Genomic DNA, 22441 nt, shown 5'->3' on the forward strand with positions numbered 1-22441 from the left:
GAACAGACATAGCATTACAGTACATACAGATGCTTCTTCAGAGTCTTCCACTAGAAAATTTAAAATTGGTCACACTGCAGGAGATTCATGGAGGTCCAGAATACATAGGAGTCATTATATACCCATGTTCCAACAAGTAAAGACCCAGGTTCTAGAACAATGTAGAAACCCCAACCTAACCATTAAACACCTAAATTGTCCCTACCAGATAAAAAAAGTTCTACAATGTGTTGCATTAGGGCAGTACGGTAATTAGATTGGGCCACTTAATGCACCAAATCTGTCCAGAAATGGTACACATTCCTCTTTTGTAGCAGTGCAACATTATTATTCCTATTATCCCTAGTTATTATCCCTACAAATAGAATTGAATAATTAGATTTATCCACCCACTGACCTTATTGATGATCACCACAAAGTTTACTAACCTAAAACTTCAAAGCAAGAATTGCAAAACTGTTCAGCAACCAACCCCAAACAAATTTGCTTATCTCTAAATAACAAATACTTTTTGTAGCAGAACTGATATGAGATGGTAGTCATGATGAGTTATATTCTCTACCCCCTCTCGAACTGCATAGTCAATGTTAAACTTTTATGTAACCTACTCATATGCAAGAATATCCACAGCTTCCTTTCAGTCACTGTTTGGTGAAACAGTGAAATCTCACCTAGGTATTAGTTCCTAGGCATCATCTAAATGCTGGTGGTTATGTTACATTAATCTGCTTTTCTTTTCCATTAGCTACTTAGTTTATTATAATGTATAAAGGTCTCCTAGGAACCATATTATAATATAGATAGAATGGGCTGCAAGGCTGCAAAATACAATATATTCTAATTGTGTTTTTGTTCAAAGTTAGTTAAGTGGCTCTCATAAAATATAAAAAATATAAAAATGGAAGAACACCTTCATCAGTTTAAGTGGAAATTCCATAAAAAAATCATATCAATTACTTTTAATTGTGAAAAGGTCTCAATCCCTCAATTCTAGTAGATCCTGTACCGTCCCAGCTTCCTGGGATCCTGACTGGCCCTGCCATCTTCTTCTGTCTTTCGGCTTCTGCTCACGTTTTTTGATCTCGTAAGTGGGATCGGGTAGACGTATCTTCCTGAAATCGTCTTACATTCCAGGAAAGCCCCTTTGGCACATGCCTTAGATGGGAGCAGAAGGAGCAGCTTGAAGCCTCCTGGGATTTGTGACTTATGTATCCCAGGAGGCTGTGGTTCACCCAGAAGAATGACGGCGGGCCTTCAGGGAGTTTATGTCTGGCCCAGAGACTAGAAGAAGATCAGTACCAGGAGAAGAAACATATGCAAGGTGGGATAAAGTGAGGGAAGACAGAAAAGGGAAGAAAAAGAGAAAGGGTATAAAAAAGAGGGCTGAAGGGGGGCAGGAAGGCTAATCCCCCTAAATACAGTCAAAGGGAGGTGGGAAGGAGTGAGCGATCCATGAAAAGAAAATTAGGCCAAATTTAGCCATGTAGTTCAATATTAGAGCTGTCCTTTTTTCTTGGGCATGACTCCAGGAAGTCCTTTTATCTTGGGCATGATTCCAGGAGACATGCCGAACATGAATCTTTGGAAATCTCCCTTTCTTGATTTCAAAGAGATGACCTCTTGGAAATTATGAGAGGGGGATTTCCAAAGAGGTGTTGTATAAGACGAAATTGGGTGTAAGGAGGTCAGTCTTGTTTTTAAGCAAGTCCAACGTGGGGCTCCTAGGGATTGGTTGTTGAAATAGGATGGTCAGAAGGTACAATTTTTTGAAATTGTACAAGTTTGAAATAAAACAATTGTAAATGCAAGCTGACCCTGGGCATTGTGCCTAAAAGAAGGGTGCTGCCTCCTACCTATTCCTTCCTATTATACTGTATAATAAAGAATGATAACGGACCCTTTCGGCCCAATGTTAACCTTTTTTATGCAAGCAATTTTAGGCTACTAATCTGATCATGTCCATACTATGCAGAGCATTGTTTTAACCTATCCAGGGGTTAAATCTATTCAAAAATGTTGCAAAATGTCTAATTAATTCAACCAATATGGTATAATTATTTCCTTTATTTTTAATGTGCATTTCTTTGGAAGCTAGAATTGAGGAACCTTTAAAAACCAAGAAGCCAGTTTCCCGTGCAAAATAAATATGATATCTTGCTTCATATTTTTTAAAAATTAACATCCGTTTTTGCAAATGAGTTTGTAAGAAAACAAGTTTGTGCTTAAAAGTGTACTGCCTTGTTTCCGTTGTCTCCCTTTAGGTCATTGTTCTTTGAAAACCACAAGCACATTACATGTAACTTTCAGTTTTCTCTAAGGTATATGATGGTGATTGGAGTCGCGGGGGCAGAAGGTGAAATTGTCTTTTAATGCTTCTAATGCTTTGAAAAACTCCTTTAAGGCTTCCTGAGCTCTTGTTTGACCCTGTTTGGGGGCATTTATAACTCCAAAAAGTAACAATTAGGTAAAACAGAAAATACATTAATGGCGTCTGTTTTACCTGCTAAATAATTTTTTGTCTATCCAGTAAACATTCAAAAAAGAATGGGGAGTCAAGATGAACAGCGGGAAATTTGGTGACATCTTAAAATTGGTGACAATTGACTGTGTTCAACTTTCTTGAGCTGTGGGCCTAAGTTTTTATAATGTGTAATTGAAAGACCAATCTAAAGTCCCAAAAGTTACATTGAACAGAGTTCTTTATTCTATTCTGTCTATCCATTCTATCCAGAGTTTTTTAGCCCTTTTTAAACCACGTTGCAAGAAGATGGCCCCACTTGTGTTGGTGTACTTTGTCCATCCCTTAGCTTTTTGACAGCATAGATAAGGAGCTGCGTCAGACTGAGGATGGCATCCATTCTGCTCTCTCCTTCTTTTAGTATTCTCTGTGTCAGTATATTTTCTTGTGGCACATGCAATTGGCTCATGGTCCTGTCCTTTTCTCTCCCGTTGTGAGATTGATATCCACTGTACCTTTTTCCTCTTCTTTCAACATTTTCTTATCTTTTCTTTGCATCCTCTCTATTCTGTACTTCCAGGTATGGAAGAGCATGTGGCTAAGTCCATGTGACTGCCAGGGTCAGTTAGCACCCTCCCATGAGGATTCGACCAAACATAGAAAGCTACTACTCTTAGGTACTCTTAAAGAGAAACACTGGGCAATTACCCTGGGTTCCCACCATCTCCAGGACCCCAACAATTAAAAATATTGAACCCCTATTCATATTTTCCCACTTCCAGGTTTTCTAATATCATCCCCTGCTTGGACATGGCACTACCTAATACACAAACAACAAATTTACATTGAGCATTAGTGCACGTTGTACCTTTTTCTGGTCTGGGTGGAATAGTTGCCTGAGCAATGACTTCCTATTTCCTTGGAGGCTTCTGCTTTTGATAATGCAAAACCACAACAAACTTTTTTTTAGAAAATTTTTGGAGTGTTATCACAGGAGACCAGTCTAGACTTCATTATTTTAAACAACAAGAATACTAAACTACTGTGCAATATAAAGGTATATCAGATGTTTGAAATCTACTGGTTTGGTCTGCAAACAACCAAATGTCTGGGACAGTTTCAGAAAAATTTGGCCCTTGGCAAACATGAAGTGGGGGTCTTTAATGATTTTTGCCTTCTTCTGGACCAACTATGTCTTATATCTTATATCTGGGATATGTTTATTTCCCTAGAGTAACTATGTAACTATGTTTACAGCAGTGGTGCCCAACCTTTTTTCATTTGGAGGCCGCTGTTGACATTGGGATAAAACTTGCGGGCCACAATGCAAACAAACATTAAAGATTTATGTTAAAAACTATAAGTGTTTTAATTTAAAATGAAATGAAATTGAAATGTCTCTAGTTATCCTAACATACATGTATCAAATAAAAGAGATGACAATTCAAGAATTTCTGTAATGGATCCTTTCAGAGAAAAGCATTTCATGTGACAGATAGCCAAGGGGTAATGTTCTTACTATTACATCTTCAGGTCCGTACATCTCCCCGTTTCTGGGAAATTAGGGTTCACAGAAGGTAAGTGGCCAGCTATGTGTGACAGGATGGCACGGTATGATAGGTATAGTTTTTCTTATCTTGTGATTGGACCGCAGCAATACAATTTCAGGGGTAGTTAGCCACAAGAGTCTCCCATTTATCATATATTTACAAACATACCTACAGCTCCCCTATCAGGAGAAACTGAGATTCAAAGAACATAAGCGGACATTTATATGTGACAGGGCACCATGGTATGGTAGGAGTGATACATCATTTTAGTTGGGGGGGGGGGGGTAGCCACAATAGTCCCCTACTTATTCTACATTTCCCTTCCTCTACTGTTCAAGAGAAATGGGGTTCACAGAAGGTAAGTGGCCAGCTATGTGTAACAGGGTAGCATGGTATAACAGGTGTAGTTTTTCTTATCTTGTGATGGTGTCATAGTGTTAGGGGGTGTTAGCCACAAGACTCCTACACTTGCAGTCACATTTTCCTTTTCTTACAAATTTGGGTTCATAGAGAGTAAGGTGATAGGTATGTGTGACAAGGTAGCATGATATGATGGGTTTACATTTTACTGGGGAAGGGGGGGGGGCAAAAGGCATTTCCTACTGGTTTCCACCTTTTCAGCTGCCAACATCCCTCTGTTCCATAGAAATTAGGGTTTACAGGATGTAAGTGTCCAGCTATGTGTAACAGGCAGCTCGTCAGCCATTTAGTCCCCCGCACCGCAGCGTCTGCAGATTTGACTGCAGGCGGCAGCGAGTGTTACTGAGCTTCTCCCCTGAGCCAGGGTTCTATGACATGAGCAAGGGGTAACTGCACCGCAACCTCACCCCCAACCTGAATGCAGCCTTGACGTTTTGTGAACTTTAAGGGGCACCACAGACAATTGACAGTACCCCAATATTCATTGCCATGAGAGTGGACCCCAGGGGGTCCCCAACATGCAAACTCAATTTGCTGACACTGGTCTTGAAATAGCCCCTCTATTGTGATAATATCCCTAATTGTTCTTAGGATTTTATGCTTGTGACCCCATATCTGGCAACTTGTTATGTGTAGAGCCCTTAATTTAGTTTAACAGCAGCTCTTAGGGTCCTCTGTGTACCATGTAAATTTCACATTTCTCTGATAATTAGTGAAGAAGATATGAAGGTTTATATTTGGGGATAATGGCCCATTATCTATCCTATCTAATCTAGTGTTAGTTATTTTCTTATGCTGCTGCTGGGATTATCTCACAGTACAAGGTCGGTGGGGAACAGCTCCCTTTCTTGTCAGCACAAACTTGATAGAAAAACATAGGAGATGCAAGCGTCCCATCCCCCCGAGACAACGAGCAGAGGGCCAGATCTGACAGCTCTGTGGGTTAAATGTGGCCCGCGGGCCGTTTGGCACCCCTGGTTTACAGTAACAAAGAGTGACAGATGAACATATGAGAGCTGTACAGACAACACCATTTCATTCTATGGAGAAGGGAGGATGACCGGCACCCTTGCGTTGTGTATCATGGATGGGGATGTTATATTAGTCTCAGCTCTATACAGCGCAATGGGGAGGCTACAAATGAAGACATTCTGAATGGATTTGAAAATATTGGTTGAAGCTGTACTGCCACATCATGGGACCTCTGCAAAGTGTGGTACCCAACACAAAATTGACTACAGAACTATGGGGCACATATAGCAAATGCACTTAGAGTGAGCTATCCTAGAGACAGCACTATACTCCTTAAAGTGGAGCGAAACCTTGCCAATACCCACCTGTCCCCATTCTGACACAGGCACTTCCATCTTCTTATTTCTCCTCCCCCACTATCTGATCCCCATTCTAATTTGTTGGGCTCACCGCCATATTTTTCCTACTTCTCCTCTGAATTTTGATCTTCAGTCATCTTGATTTATTGGGTTGGGATAGCACATGGGAGTTCAGTCTGTTCCGGAACCCACAAGGGAATTTCTGGCAACAAACACTGAACTTCACATGCGTGAAATTTGACAGATGGTCGGCGATCAGACAGGTAAAAATAGTTATTTCAGAAGGGTAGCCAAGACAATATTATTGATTTCATGCATTTATATAATGCCAACCATTCAGTTCATAGTCATATCACTAACCATCCTCCAGAGAGGTTTGCAATCTAATATCCCTACAAGTCTATTGTACATGGCATAGTCTATTGTCCTCAGCATAGCGATAGTCCAGTATCCCCAGCATAGTCATGTTCGGCCAATTTACTCACCGATATGCTTTCTGGATGTGAAAAGAACCCGGAGAGCCTGGAGATAGTCCACTTAAGGAAACAGTCAATGGAAATGGATACCCTTAACCCACAGAGGGTTGGCTTCAAAATTACACTCAAAGCAAAAAGCTTAAATCATAGATTGATCAAACTTGTGTGAATTTCATCACAACAACTCATAATGTGGCTCAGTAGTATGTTTGGCCCCATGTTTCCAAGTGTACTCCCGACAACATCTGGGAATGCTTCTGGCGAAATGAAAGATGGTGCAATGGGAGATCTCTTCCTATACCTGGATCAGGGCAACAATTAGCTAATCAATGATCTGTGGTGCTACCTGGCAGTGTCACATGATCTGATACATAATGTTCCAAAGGGTCTCTATTGGATTCAGGTCTTTAGGTCCAAATATAGGATGTCAAACCCACATACCACCCTCATGGAGTCTGTTCCAGACAGTTTGGTCAGAAGTAACCCATTGAAGGTCATCTATGACTTTGGAAGTACTCCTCCTGTTCCTCTTTTCACAAAGTCACAGATACGGATCCTGCTTCCGTATTGCCCTTCTACAGCTCTCTGTAGGGGGCCATCAGAAGTGCACCGGCTGGGGGCCCTGTGGATCTAGGTAAATTCCAGACATTCCACAGGGATACTAGGAGAAAGTTCCTGGAACATGGCAGTAACAGTGGCTTGTAGGTCAGTTACAGGTTCAGGGATACTCTATTGCAAATATAGCAAAAAACAAAGGCCCATCACTTACTAACTCCTCCATGCTCTTGAGAGGGACACAGCAAACCTTCTTGCAACTTCACGTATAGATGTGACATCCTGGAGCATCTGTACTACTTATGTAACTTGAATGGGCTGCAAGCACCGACTCACTGTACAGTGCCGATATGGACTAGTTTACTAGTAATAATCCAAGACTGCAAAAATGAGTCTGAAAAAATGAGTTAAATAATCCACCACTGGTTCTTTGGGAGTTGGCTTGCTGTCGCCCCTCCTGTCCACCTTTGTTGCTTTCATTTGCACCAAAGCAAATAAATTGATTCACAATCACTTAGGCTTTTTAACTGGACAGACAGATATCCCAGAAATGTAATTGGCTTGGTTGTATTTTGTGTTAATGGAGTGTTATCCAAATGTTTTATTTTATTTGACTGAGAAATAATTTTGATAATAATTTTTGTATTGGAAACATTAGTTTATTATTGTTATTGATCATTCATGAAGCATGTTTACAGCTTGTAAGAATGCCCGAAGAAATTTCACATTTCTCAAACTTTATTGACTGTAGTTTTTTTTTTTGAATTACAAAACAATACAACAAAACAACATACTTTAAAAAATTACAATTTTATAATACAAAAATTTACAACATCACTTTTGACTAAATTACCAGCATCAATGTCATCTTCAGTCAGTAATTACTTTCAATGTACATAAAGCAATACATGGGATAAGTGTGATTCTGATATGTTAAATAAATATATAAATCTGTTTTGTAAAAGTATAAATAACAATTATTAAAACTAAATACATTCAGAGCTGTTTATTTGATTTTAAACAATCAGTGTGATTGAGGGATATCTTATTGATATTGATCATGTATATGGGAATTTATGGCCAAGAACCACCCAATGTTTACCCAACATTTACATGTTTTCATTCTGTTTTTAATATAGAATTCATGGGTAAAAGTTGATGTACACAATTTATATTTGAATTAGAATGTTAAAAATGTAAACACTTTGTGCAAAAGTTGGGTGAAATTTGGGTGAAAACATTTAGAAATGGCCCCCTATGGATGAATCCCAATCACTAAAATCTCGTAAAGGCTTTACCAGTTGTTTCAAAATACGTTTTTGTTAACTTTTTAAGTGTTACATCAATTTGTTTTGTATACTGCCGATTTGAATTCCCTTCAACCTCCTGCTCTGGTGATGTAACAGGAAATTTGAACTAAAATAAGCTATTAGGGTGATCAGTCTCAAAGATCTTTTAGTAGTATTTAAATCCCAATTCCCGCTTGGGTAATAAAATTAAAAAAAAAATAACATCCCCACCCCCTGCAGATCTTAAAAGCAATAAAGCAGCAACATCATCTATCCTATCTAATCTAGTGTTAGTTATTTTCTGTGTGACATGATGCCTGGCATCGTCCATCTAACTTCATATGAGTCAAGGACATCTTGGATCCTTTAATGGCCTGGACAGGTGAATGCCATACAGAACAGCACCATGCCATTACCCGCTGCAGCCCTCAGAATTCATAAACTGCATCCTGCTTTACATAGCTTCCTAAAAACATCCCAACACCTTGTCCTCTCAAGAGCCCTCATCCCCAGTGCAAACAGTGGGCTGGTACTTGGGAGGAGTTAAATAAAAATCAAAATGCCTCATTTTGGTTAGATGTCAGTTTAGAAAAATGGCCTTACCTGGGTACTCTGAAAACTGCCTTGTTAATGCCTTCATCTGATTCTGAACCTCTATTATTAAAAGAATAAAGACTGGACAGGAAAGGGCTGATATGGGGGCTATTTTATCTCTTGCAACTTCTAAAATGCATTGTCCCTGATTTATTAAAATTCTCCAGGGCTGGAGAGAATACATTTTTGTCAGTGAAGCTAGGTGATCCAGCAAACCAGTATTAAAAACATTTGCTAAGAAATAGCTAATGACTTTTAGGAAATCCATTCCAGGTTTGCTGAATTACCCAGCTTCACTGATGAAAGTCTATTCTCTCCAGCCTTGGGGAGCTTTAATACATCTGGGCCATTAAGAGAAGCTCACAGTTTGCATCAAAATCATAAGAGTAAATTTTAGTACAGGAGAGGGATCTGTATAACTTCAAGACTGAAGGGAAGGGTGGAGATGAGCGCAAACGTTTCTCATACTAAAGCAAAAGCAAAAATAGCAAGATATATAAAAGGTAAAACACAGAATAAAATTTAAAAAAATTAAAAACAAAAATATCTACATTCATGGGTACTAGGTAAACATTCAGCGTCATTTAGGAGTGGAAATCAATGAATCACACATATCTCATAAATCCCAGTTGTCAACACCAGGTATTTAATATAAAACATTTCAAAACTCTCACAAAAATTAAATTTGAAGGAAACTATGACAACATTTGCAATATATTCACATTTCATTCTAACAACAAACAAAACTAGGACAAACCAGATCCACCATCAACCCAAAAACATCTAGAAAGCACCAATTCCAATGTCCAGTAGAACAGTTTCCAATTATTCTTGGTCTCCTGCAAAGTATGGATTCTATTCCAAAAGCTCTACCTCACAAGGAGATACAACAACTGCCTGCCACCAAACATTTACTGTAGAAAAAAACACTTTCAAACTGTGAGTTAAAAAGCAATGATGCCAGAACATCAATTGTCTTCTTAAATGCTACCTGGCATGTATAAATTACATTATTAGAAAGGCAGAATGGCGAGTGGTGTGTTTTCTCCCCATGTTCGTTACTAATTCTTATTTGTGTTAAAAAATATACAAAAAACACACATACAGTACATCCCTAGAATGAATTCGGGATTCCACATATTTTATCCCTTTAGAAAGACTGCAAATACAGTAAATTACCTGACCATCTAGAAATCCAGAGAGCTAATAACTTTGTACCATAGACCAAAAGTATCAGCCATGTTCTATTCTTCCAGACTATAGATCTTCTCTGGTCTCATTCTCTCTGTTATTCGCCAATGCCTACAATAATTTCCTTCCTACCAATGCAACAATGTTGCCCTGATTCAAACAGCCTACCCAGACTGTCTGGTAGAGGTCTCTTGAGATTGAGGCATACCCATGTGAGTTGAAACTTACTTGGGCACCCAGCTAATTGCCCCTCTGCTGCAAGAATTTTCCAAGCCTGGTGATAACAATTCTACAGCATGGTAATACTGATAGAAGTAGGCAAAAAGAAACAAATAATGCTGGGATATACATAAAAAAGAACGGAGAGGTTTCGAGTTGTGCCTAAAGGCCACGTTTATATCAAGGCAATTGAACAGTAAACATTCACAAAACAAAGAATGATCTACAAAAATTTACTCAATATTTCTTCAAAATTCAATATTTTTTGTATTGTTATGACTTTCTCCAGATGTATCGAGTCTGATGACTATCAAATGTCAAACTCTATCTGATGTCAAACTCTATTCACCACCGATGATTGTTCCTTGAACAGTTTTCCACCACCACCAAACCAGCACAGCAGATGCTATCGAGCGCTGTGTTGCCAGAATAACCTTCAATGCAAAATGGTTCCAAGCCATATGGCTATGTTTTGTGGTTGGGTTATGGCATGAGTAATGGCTCGCTTACACTTCCAGTTCTGTCCATGAAGGAACAGCCTCAATGCTTATTAGTGTGGCATTTCTTCAAAAACTGTTTTAAAAACTTGTGTAATTGATTTCTTTACCACGTCCTTAAATTCCCGACCAATGAAAGCATAGAGTATAGGGTTGATACAACTATTGAACATGGCTAAACATTTGGAGAACGGTACAGCCACGGTACTGACCAGCAACGGTAGCCCACCTAGAAATACTCGGGCTAGTGCTAAGGCATGATAAGGAAGCCAACACAGAAAAAAGGAGAAGACCACCCCAGTGACAACCAAAAAAGGCTTGCTGGAACGATTAAGCTTTTTCCTTTGTAGTGTTATTAGAAGAATTGCGTAAGAAATAAGAATAACGCACAACGGTACTAAAAACTGGTAGAGAAAAATACAGACAGTGAATATAGCAGCTTCTCTTTTTTCCCAGTCCTCAAAAACATCCAAGTTCTTGCAAGAGCTACGGTTACTTTCCGTAGACATCTCCGAAAGGGTGTAAGATCCAGGAACCAGGGCAATGGAGAGTATCCAAATCACCACACATGTTGTCATCACCAGTCTTGGGTTGCGGTAATTTTGACACCAGACCGGGAAAAGAACGAGGACACAACGATCAATACTGATAGCGCTCAGAAGCAAGATGCTGGCGTAGATGCTAAGGCCAAAGATGCAGTTGACAAGCTTACACAGAATAGGCCCAAACGGCCAATGTAGGTCAAGTAATAGATACAGAACTGTGACCAGGACCAAAAACGTTGAGATGAAATCCGCCAAGGCCAGGTTAAAGAACCAAACAGTGTTGATAGTTCTTTGTAGTCTACATCCAGTTATCCAGATGACGGTCCCATTTCCCATCATCCCCAGTAGGAAAATTAAGCTGAAGGTCACGGTGGCAATAACCTGCACGGTATGGCGCAGTTCAGCGGTGTCAGCATCTAGAGTGAAATTCATGACGTGAATGATGTCGCCGGACCTGGTTCCTAAAAGAAAAACATAAAAAGATTAATTAACAAAACATTCAATTGTATTGAAACTGGTTCCTGCTTTAGGTAAAACGGATTTTTTTTTATAAACAATCAGATTTTTTTATATAATCAGATAAATATGAAATTATAATTTATTTAATATAAATATTGTAATTAATTTGTTTTCCTATCATCAGCTAAAAAAATTACAGAGCTCAGTAGCTCAAGGTGAAATTCACAAGCACAAATCAATGCTCAATGCTTTTCAGACAGCAAGGTGTACACTTCAAAAATACTTCACAGGTATAAAAAATAAGAATAGATTATACCTTTGTGTGACTCGGTACTGAATTATAGGTGTACTTCCATTATGCAACAAAAAAAAAAACATTCTCAAAGCAGTATGATGTTAGATGTGATTCTAATTTTCCAGTGCAAGTACAGGTAGTCCCCAGGTTACATAACAGATAGATTTGTTCTTAAATTGAATTTGTATGTAAGTCAGAACAGGTACATTGTAATAATTGCGATTAGGACAGATGTTTGTCTCAACATATTATTAGGCAGCATGGTGGCAGTTACTGTATAAAATCCTCATTGTGAGTTAATCACAAACAAAGCAAAAAAAAAACTTCATGGATCCTTGACATTTGTTAACTTCTGGAGCAAGCCATGCTTTGATATGCAAACAGAAACAACTGCAGAGTTTGTTTTGGTAATAAAAGAGTTACAAGATGTTACAGAAAGAGCTCACCCCCAAAGATCACCCACAACCTCAGCTGTGTTTAGCAAAAGATTTCTTCTGCAAGTCATGCAACCGCCCCCATCAAGCCTCTGTCCTGCACACAAACGAGCAGGGAAGCCCCGTTCGTATCTAGGAGTTGTCCGTATGTCAGGTGTCCTTAACTCGGGGACTACCTGTAACTGGGTATTTTTTATCTCTACAAAGTCTCAAATAAAGATAATGTAGTACAGTGAAAAAATACCTTTTGGGGCCAATATATATGCACATTACAATACATTTAGATCATTTTTTCACAGTCCTACAAGTTCTGTAAGTTAAAACACGAAAGAGTTTTTTTTTAAATAATGTTAAACCACAGAATTACTTGTTTAACACTTAGAAATACATGTCAATGATTAAGGACAGGACAGGAATTTTACTTTGATAATGCTTTTTCAGACCTGATGCAAGGCAAATTATTTGAAACTGGAGTCATAGAGCACCACCTCTTGGCAAAGTGAGGTACAAACATCACCCTGCATCTTACATTCTGTCCAGTATATCAATATACCATATATATATATATATATATATATATATATATATATGGAATGTACATTCTCTGTTACTAACTATAAGACCCCTCTTTGTTTCCTATAGCCCATAATATTTACTTTTTATAAAAGGGTAGATAAGGAGACTCCTTCCCTTCTGTCTTTACTGCCACGGCAGTAAAGAGTGAATGGGACTACTACTTTGGGCTGCTCTTTTTGCACATGCCCAATCTTAAGCATGTGCAGAAGAGGCCTTCTGTCACAATGATCTCTGATCCACAATGATCAAGATCTCTGTGCAGTACAACATCAGGTGGTGTAAGCAGAAAGAACAAGGAAGAGAATGACGTCGCCCGGTGTTTCCTCCGAATCCAGGATGACGCAGGACCAAGTCGAGGCCAGCTAAGGAGGGATTAGGGCTCTGAGATGTGAAAGTTAGAGTTTTTTTTTATTATTTTAATGACAGTTCCAAATCCCTTTTTTGACATCTCTCACAAGAAAAAAAGCTTCCAACAGTTATGCTACAGATTTGATACGCTACAGATATAAAAAACTATAGTACGGCAGTGCCTAGGCACCTTTACATACCTGAAAGCTGCTAATATTTAGCAATAGGCTGGATATTCTTTCATCAGTGAAGCTGGGAGATCCAGCAAATCTGAAATGGATCTAGTCCAGGATTCAAAACACTTGGTAGCAAATAGGAAATTACTTTGAAGAAATCCATTCCAGGTTTCCTGGATCACCCATCTTCACTGATTAAAGTGTATCTTCTGCAGCCTTGGAGAACTTTTTTAAACCAGGCGTAATATAAGAAAAACACAACAAGGGTACATCCTTGGAATGAAGAACATTTCTGGATGTTCTGTATAAACTGTTTGAAATGAAGGTCTAAAAAATTCATTACTTAGACCAGGGGTGTAAAACTGTGGCCCGGGGCAAAATCTGGACCCAGCGTCCTTTTTTTTTGGCCCCCAAAGGAATCCTAAATATAAACTGCAGCTGGCCCGCCACTGCATTGAAACAACGCTGCTACTACAATTCCCAGCATCACTCGTGTCTATAGACCAGCGGGCTCTCTGCCTATGTGTGGCCCCACATTGGACTGTTTTATAGATGCAAATATTGCCGGGAATTTTAGTAGCGACCTTATTTCAATGAAGTGGGAATTTCAGCGGCCACTCATAAGATTTAGCTCCGCACTGGCCGTGTCTGGCATTTCCGGCACCCCCCTCAGCTGTACTTTTCCTTGCTACTCCAAGGCATGGACTTGAATGGCTGGATTTTCCTAGAAGAATATTGCTATTATTATTGTTAGCCTGTGCAAAAAGGTTACCATTGAAATTTAACTCAGAAGGCTACAAATAGAGAAAGAGGCATAAGATTTTTTTCTTAAATAAAATTAAAAAAACATTTTTTATGCCTTTTTCTAATAAAAGCTTCTTCCAGATTGAATGTGAAGCAAAACATCTTTGTTTCCATATGAAAAGGTTTTATATCTAATAGAAAGGAAACACTTCAATTTTTTCAATAAATTTCAAGATTGGCCCGTGACTTTGTCTAAGTTTTGAATTTTGGCCCTCTGTGTATTTGAGTTTGACACCCCTGCCTTAGACCTTCCATAAGATACCATTACACCACAAATAAAATCCGACACCTCCGAAAAAATAGGAAGCGTGCAGAACAAAATAGAAACAAAAGAAGATGAACATGATTAATATGTAATAGATTAGATATGCAAAAAGGACTTTATGTATATTTTATTAGACCGTGTATTGCATAACTTAAGCTAATCATCCGTATTATTGACTTTTGGCATGAAAACGGATCTTCGCTTGGCTTGGCATCTGGGTTTGATTTTGCATGATGTAGTTATGTTAATAAATATTAAGGGAAATATGTTTGCAAACAAGTACACAATAAACAGATTGCAGGACAGATGCCAAACAAATGATCGTGCAATGTATTTACCTTGTTACAATTATGCAATGTGTTCTGTAATCAGCTTTATATATGTTTGTAGACATCCATCACCTAGGCTGGTATAAAATATGTATCAGTGGTAATTGGAGCGTGATTATATATTTCCTATGTAAGTATTGTATTTGTATACAGGGTTGGGGTGGAGGGCAGGATAACCATGCAAAGTTACGAATAGAAGTCTTTAAACAATATTACTGTATATGAATGAAGTATTGCCAGATTGGTTTAACACCATTTCCCTCCATAGCCTTTCCAATACGTGTGGTTGTGTTAAAATACCCTCCTGGATCCACACAACATACACCATAGCCCTAATGGGAAACATCTAGTGACTGGTTGCTATTTGGAAGGGTCGTATTCAGCATTTAGGAGGGGCAAAGGCCACAGTAAAATGTAAATCTTCCAATCACAGGCCAAGTATAGTCGTGTTTGATTAGCTGAGGCTATTTGTGAACTCATTATCCTTTGCGGGTATAATAGCTTTTTTTTTATTTTATAGTTTTGTATTTTTTCACTTGCACTATTCTAGAATTGGGTAACAGGAAGGTGAGCTTTGTACCAGACCCTGGGTAAAAGTTGACTTGGATTGCATTGAATATCTAAGGTGGAGTCATAGCTTATGGTACCACATTCCTTTCATTTTTATATCTTTTTTAAAATAGATTACTTATTAACTCCATTGTTGACTTTGTGTTATATTAGGCCTGATTTAATAAAGGTCTCCAGGGCTGGAGAAGATACACTGAAGCTGGGTGATCAAGCAAACCTTGAATAGATTTCTTCAAAGTCGTTTGCTATTTGCTAGCAAATGTTTCGAATCCTAGACCAGATCTATTCCACGTTTGCTGGATCACCCAGCTTCTCTGATGAAAGTGTATTTTGCACAGCCTTGGAGAGCTTTCACAAATCAGGGCCAATATGTAAGCTTGCATTTCTAACCCGGTTGTAAAAAATACTGCTTGCCTAGTTGGTGTTCTGATCCTTTCCTTCTAATATCTTCTTAATCACTGACCCAGAATGAGAATCCAGTTCAAGTGTTTGGCACAAGTTGTGCTGTAGTGCCAACAGGTGCCAACTTCTTTTGATATAGTGATTGTCAGGGTCAGTACCACCTCTAACAATCATCAGCAGATGGAAATAATGCTGGCTTTGTTATCAGCAATTTGCTAATGCACACATCAGAAAGTATTTCAATGGTTAATAACTGTTTAATAAATCAGGCCCAATGAGTCCAACAAGTCATTATAATTGTTTATAGCTGTAATTGATTCTCCCAGAAAGAGTTCTTCTGAAGAAGCTGCAAAATGCGTCAAAAATAGATATGAGTTTTGATGGTTGTGTAACATGATGTTGTACTAATGTTCAAATGATTTAAAAAAAGTACTTTCTTAAATGAAAGTACCTGAAACGTCCCAAGAACATATTTTTTTCCTTTTTTTTAAGTAGTTTATAGAGGTTGACCCAACTCAACTACGTGCAATAGACTGCAGAGATGGAGACATAATCCTCCCCTGTACAAAGCATTGGTCACACCACATCTGGAATATGCAGTGTAGTTTTGGGCACCAGTTCACAAAAAAGACATTGTGTGATTGGAGAGAGTGCAGAGAAGGGCAACTAAACTAATAAAAGGAATGGAGGAGCTCAGCTATGAGGAGAGATTAGCTGAACTGAATCTATTCTCCCTTGAGAAGAGACGTATAAGGGGGATATGATCACCTTGTATAAATATATAAACGGTCTATATAGAGAACTCTCTTCCCCATTATTCACTTTGAGATCATTACAAAGAACAAGAGGGCACTCTTTACGTCTGGAGGACAAGAAGTTTAAGCTCCAGATAAGGAAGGGATTCTTCACTGTAAGGTGTGTGAAAATGTGGAATCGACTCCCTCAGGAAGTAATGTCAGCAACTACTATAGATTACTTTAAGAAAAAGCTGGATTTCTAGAAGCACAGAATATAACTGGGGATTAAGGCTTTAAAGTAAAGATAACAGTGACTGTTGATCCAGGGAACAACTGATTGCCTCATGGAATCAGGAAGGAATGTTTTTCCCCTGCTGAAGCAAGTTGTACCAGGGTTTTTTTTGCCTTCCTCTGGACCAACTATGTCTTATAGGGTTTTATATCTGGGATATGTTTATTTCCCTAGTGGTTGAACTTGATGGACTTATGTCTTTTTTCAACCTAACCTACTATGTAACTATGTAACTACAGAGATCGTCACCTTGGAGGAGATACGGAGCTACAAGCCTGGCACGGGACCAATACAGGTTGGCAACACCTAATCAGCTTTCTTCTTCATAAAATGCATGCTGATGAATTTTATTTTAAATAATAAACTAATATTGAACTTATTTTGGGAATCAAATATGTTTTGAAAGGTGTTTGTTGTAAACCCAAAGCTGAAGGTTGTATGAAGCAGCACATGAAAAATTAGGTTACAGGACAATGGATGACTATGAAGAAAAACCACTGAACACACATCTCTCTGTGAATCACAAAGGTAAACTTATGCAACACAAACATTAAAATGTTTTTACTGTTCAATATGATTGTGCAAGACACCTGTTATTGGCACTAGTTACTTTTTGTTCCAACAAAGAATTGTTCATATGAAGTACGATGGCCATCAACCTAATATTTAGTTTGCTGATTCTCTGTATATTCTGATGTGCCAAGATAAAGGATCTGCAGCTCTATTTCTTATTTCCCACAGGTTGCTGTTTTGAGAAAATCAAACCTTGTATAAGAAAACATATGTCTTTATCTAACAGAGGTCTCCCTGTGCTGAAAGCTGCAAAAGCCATAGAAAAACAGTACTGGGCATGTTGGCAAAGAATGTGGTGGTGGTGGGGTCCATGCTAGCTTTAAAGAAAACCCAATTCCAATAGACATGCATGTATTGTTGCAACATGAACACTGTTATTTTATGTTTGTGTGTACTAATCTACAAAAGGGTGACTGCAGAAATCAGAGGGTCATAAGGGCCTTCACCAACTGTAGGTCCCATTTTTTCTTCTGTTTTCTGACATTAAAAAAACAACTCTGTAATATTTATGCATTTCAGTTCACATACGTGTGTCACAGCGTGGACTGCACAGCCTGTGTCATAAGCAAGGGGCAGAAGACTTTGTTTAGGTGTGACTTTAAGGCAATCTTTCTAAACCCCTTTAACATGTGGAAACCTTAAAATAACTTTTAGGTCTTCAGGAACCCTCCACGGTAATTACTATATCTACGGCTCACAGTATATTAGCATGGTGGTCAGTGGGAAGAATGCTTCCTACATTGCTGACCATTGGGATCAATGTCACCCTTGCAGATATCCAAAAATATTATTGGTATTTGTTAAACTGACCAGACAGTAACGGACTGTCCATTGCCCAAGGAAGAGAAAGAAATGCTATTAAACAAACTTAGTAACATTCAAATACACAACAGAAGAATCAAAATGCAGTAGTAAATTCCAGGAGCAGAAATGGGAGTCAGGAATGCAAGGGGGGGGGGGGGGGAGGGGTAATTCTCCACTGAGCCCTAATGAAACAAGCTTGACTTTTTTAATGCTGGAACTTTTAGCCATAGAGGGGCTAGGATGTGTATGGGGCCCAATGGGGTAGTATGGGGCAGAAATTCTTTGATGACAGCCCGGCAGGACCGATAAGGAGTCAGGGCTGGTGGCAGAATTAATCAGTATCAGGCATAGGGTACATGTGCTTCAGGTTTAATGAATGTTGTTTAAAAGTTTGTCTAACTTGTTAGAGGAGAACCCATTCTGGGCTCCAAAGGAAACCCATGGCCAAAGTAGATAGAATCCCATTAAGATCCCATTAGACCGGGGGTTATTAGTATGCCCCCCACAATATTAGCCATGGAAATACTTTCTGATGTGTGCATTAGCAACTTACTGATAGCTAAACCAGCATTATTTCTATCTGCTGATGATTGTTAGAGGTGATACTGACCCTGCCAATCACTTTATCAAAAGAAGTTGGCACCTGTTGGCACTACAGCACGACTTGTGCCGAACACCTGAACTGGATTCTCATTCTGGGTCAGTGATTAAGAAGATATTAAAAGGAAAGGATCAGAACACCAACTAGCCAAGCAGTAATTTTTACAACCAGGTCAGAAATGCAAGCTTACATATTGGCCCGGATTTATGAAAGCTCTCCAAGGCTGGGGAAAATACACTTTCATCAGAGAAGCTGGGTGATCCAGCAAACCTGAAATGGATCTGGTCCAGGATTAAAAACATTTGCTAACAATTAGCAAATGGGATTTGAGGAAATACATTCCAGGTTTGCTGGATCACCCAGCTCTTCTGATGAAATTGTATCCTCTCCAGCCTTGGAGAGCTTTAATAAACCAGGACCATTCTGTAAGTGATGGCTCCAATTTAAGCCCTGCTGAATAAAGCCAGGTGTGCAGTTACAGATTTAGCACACTGACCAGCCTGTGCATTGTCCAGGGGGTGGGCACAGCATGTGGGCACAGCAAATTCAAGGATTCCATGTAAAAAGTGAAGGAACAAGCAAGTCATAATTTACAACTGATGCTCATTACAGCTGCATTATTGTGTGTTTGCATAGGGTAAGCATACAATTTGCCTATTCACACAAAGACATTTAAAAAGCAATGCAATGCAATTTTTTCAGGGCATCTTTATCATTCATCACTTGTTCACTAACAGCTAGACAACACATAAATCCAAATCTGACCATATACTAAATAGGGTTATATAAGAAAACCAAGCGTTTTATTTATCTTTTACACAGGAAGCATTTTATGACATTAGATCGAGCCAATAAAACAATACGGAAATATCCAAGAATTGGGCAGCTGGAAAATAGGGTTATAATACTCTGGAGGATTATGGTGCTGGGTTAGCATTTCTAAAACCTCAATATGAAGGAAGTTCCAAATAACATCATAAAACACTTTGTAGAATATGTTTGTATTTCCTTCCATGTGGCCAATATACCATCAAAGTAGGCTTCTCGTAGTTTATTGCCTACTGTACTGATTGGGATTATTCTGGTACAATAAACAGAGTGCTTTTTAGAGAGCATTTACAACAGACACACACATTCACACATCAATGCTCTTTTAAGGAAAACCAAGGGTAATGCATAAAGATGGCCGCACAGTAGTGGACAACATGCCTTCATGTAGTCAAAAGCTTATGCCTAACTCCAGGGTTGGGTCCTTCTTACTTGCCCACTTGGAGCGTGCCTTGACATTTTGCAACTATATATATATTGTCCTTTATTCTAGGAGTCTTCAGTAGGTTCAGATGGTGTCACAGGTCTTCTCCAACCCCTTTCTTTGATGGTTGTCACATTTTAAAGTCTGCAGGGAGAAATGCCATCTGATGATATAGTGCTACTCTCTAAAGCAGTGTTGTTCAACCTTCTTAACATGGAGGAAACCTTGAGATAAATCTCTTCAGGTCAGTGAATATAAAAATTGCTATAATTTTTATATTCACAGCTCAAAATACATTGGCCTGGTGATTGGTGGCTGGCCATTGGGAAGATTGCCACCTTTACAGATAGCCAAAATGATAATTGATGTCATTAAACTGACCTGAGAGTCTCAAATTACTCTTTGCTCAAGGAACACCTAACAACCTCTGGAGGTATCCTAGGGTTCTACGGAACCCTGGTTGAGATACACTGCTCTAAGGCATTCATCCTCTGATGGTCTTTTTATAAATACCTTCATCCAGTATTCACTTCAATTTTGTTGACAATTAGTTTGAATCTGAATGCACATTTTGAATAATTGTTGGGGATATCATCTAAAAATAATCTACATGATACAGAACATGTTGCTTTGTGATAATTTCCACATTGACACACTTATGGTGTTGATGACCAACCAGTAAAATTTTGGAGAAGAAAAAAAAAGACTAGTCATGAGCCTCAACCCCTTTAGTAAACTCGCCCAAATGTAAACTAAATCGTTGTTTCCCAGACTATTTAATTAAATCCAAACATGAATGTTCCCCCTATTATGATGATCAGACTAGTTTCTTGTGCTAACCCCTAAGTAATAACATGTTCAAGAAAAGTGTTTTTTTGAAGAAAAAGTCAAGATTGTTCAAAAATATGATTACTACAAGATTCAAATTATTACAAGAACAACGCTCGCGTCTATTGGGTGTGTTTTTCATCTAAAGTTGGAGTCTCAGATCCCGACACGTTTCACTCTTCAGGTGATAATGAGATGTGTAACCCATGTTGTATGAGATATGTTTGTAACAATGTCACTTTGTGTCATACATAAAAATATTATTGAGCCTCCATCACAAAACGTTTGGTGAATGTTGCATTCTCCTTTATATATACACACCAAAAAGTACTTCAGCTTAAAAAAGTAAATTTAGAATACCAATTAAATGTTTAAATACTATAGTAAACAAAATATACAAAACAGATTTGGTTTGCAGGAATTTCCATTACTTACCATAATAAACATTATTTTGAGCAATGAGAGTTTAAAACAATCACAAGACTGAAAATAAGAATGTGAACCCCAGGCGATATAATTGAATCATCATTAAACATATGTCATGTGAAATAGTCAGCTTTTCCTGGCCTGCAAACTTGAAGAAAAATGATTACTCCATATGAATTTATTATCAATAAAAGCAGGAACAGCAAGACAGTAATAATTTACGTGTTTCAGACAGTAGTCCTTAGTCATAGCTACACTATGATTAAGGGCCGATGATTCTGAAATGAGTAAGCATTTACTGCCACGAGAGGTCGGATTTGATATCTTGCTGATAAATAACGAGAGATAAATATCTCTGCTCTTTTCTTCAGTGCAAAAACAAGGAGGCAACAAGCAATACTGAGAAATGTATGATATACTAAACCTCAACTCCCAATGAATTGGCCAACGTGTGCTTATATTTTGCACAAAGTTATCTTCCAAGTATATTTAAATTGCACATTAAAAAAGAAAAATTATTTATCTCCTTGCAAGACTCTAATTTTAATTCTATTTTTAATTCACAACTAAAAAGAAAATTAAAAAAAGTAAATAAATTAATATTGAACATATTTACCAAATATGGAGCTATAAGCCCAACTTTCTACAAGCTGCACTGTGGGATTTGGTATTTCCCACTATTCCCAGTAAAGTTACTGGCAGCCATATTATTACAAATGGTTTTAAGATAAAAATAGGTTGAGTGTATTTAAAGCCTCAAACTATGACAAAATTACTCAAGCCGCACAAGGACACAAGGAGGCTGTTATAAGATCATTTAAAGGTGAGCATAACATTGGGTATTATTTCGATATTTTAATCAGGATCTTAAAATCTGTGTATGGGAATGTATGAAATATGTGTAAAATGTGTAAATCTATACTATCCCACCAAAAAATGTCCCCATGCCAGTGGGACAGTGGTATGATCTGGGGTGCTTGTGGGGGCAGTGTTATGATCTGGGGTACCTGTGGGGACGGTGTTATGATCTGAGATACCTGTGAGAGCAGTATTATGATCTGGGGTGCCTGTGGGGGCAGTGTTATTATCTGGGATACCTGTGGGGGCAGTGTTATGATCTGGGGTGCCTGTGGGGGCAGTGTTAT

At 38.5% G+C, this 22441-nt stretch overlaps 1 protein-coding gene across 4 annotated transcripts in view; it reads right to left on the reverse strand.

Annotated features, from left to right (window-relative positions):
* Nucleotides 1-10423: 10423 nt before the first annotated feature.
* Nucleotides 10424-22441, reverse strand: part of LOC140340808 (chemerin-like receptor 1) — a 53623-nt gene continuing 41605 nt past the window's right edge. For all 4 annotated transcript variants that reach the window (XM_072426206.1, XM_072426204.1, XM_072426207.1 and 1 more), the window contains exon 2: nucleotides 10424-11586. In XM_072426206.1, the coding sequence (XP_072282307.1) occupies nucleotides 10634-11557 (924 nt within the window). In that variant the 5' untranslated portion in view covers nucleotides 11558-11586 and the 3' untranslated portion in view covers nucleotides 10424-10633. The remainder of the gene's footprint in view (nucleotides 11587-22441) is intronic.

The sequence above is a fragment of the Pyxicephalus adspersus genome, chromosome 11 (assembly GCF_032062135.1).
Source record: "Pyxicephalus adspersus chromosome 11, UCB_Pads_2.0, whole genome shotgun sequence".
NCBI classification, from domain to species: domain Eukaryota; kingdom Metazoa; phylum Chordata; class Amphibia; order Anura; family Pyxicephalidae; genus Pyxicephalus; species Pyxicephalus adspersus.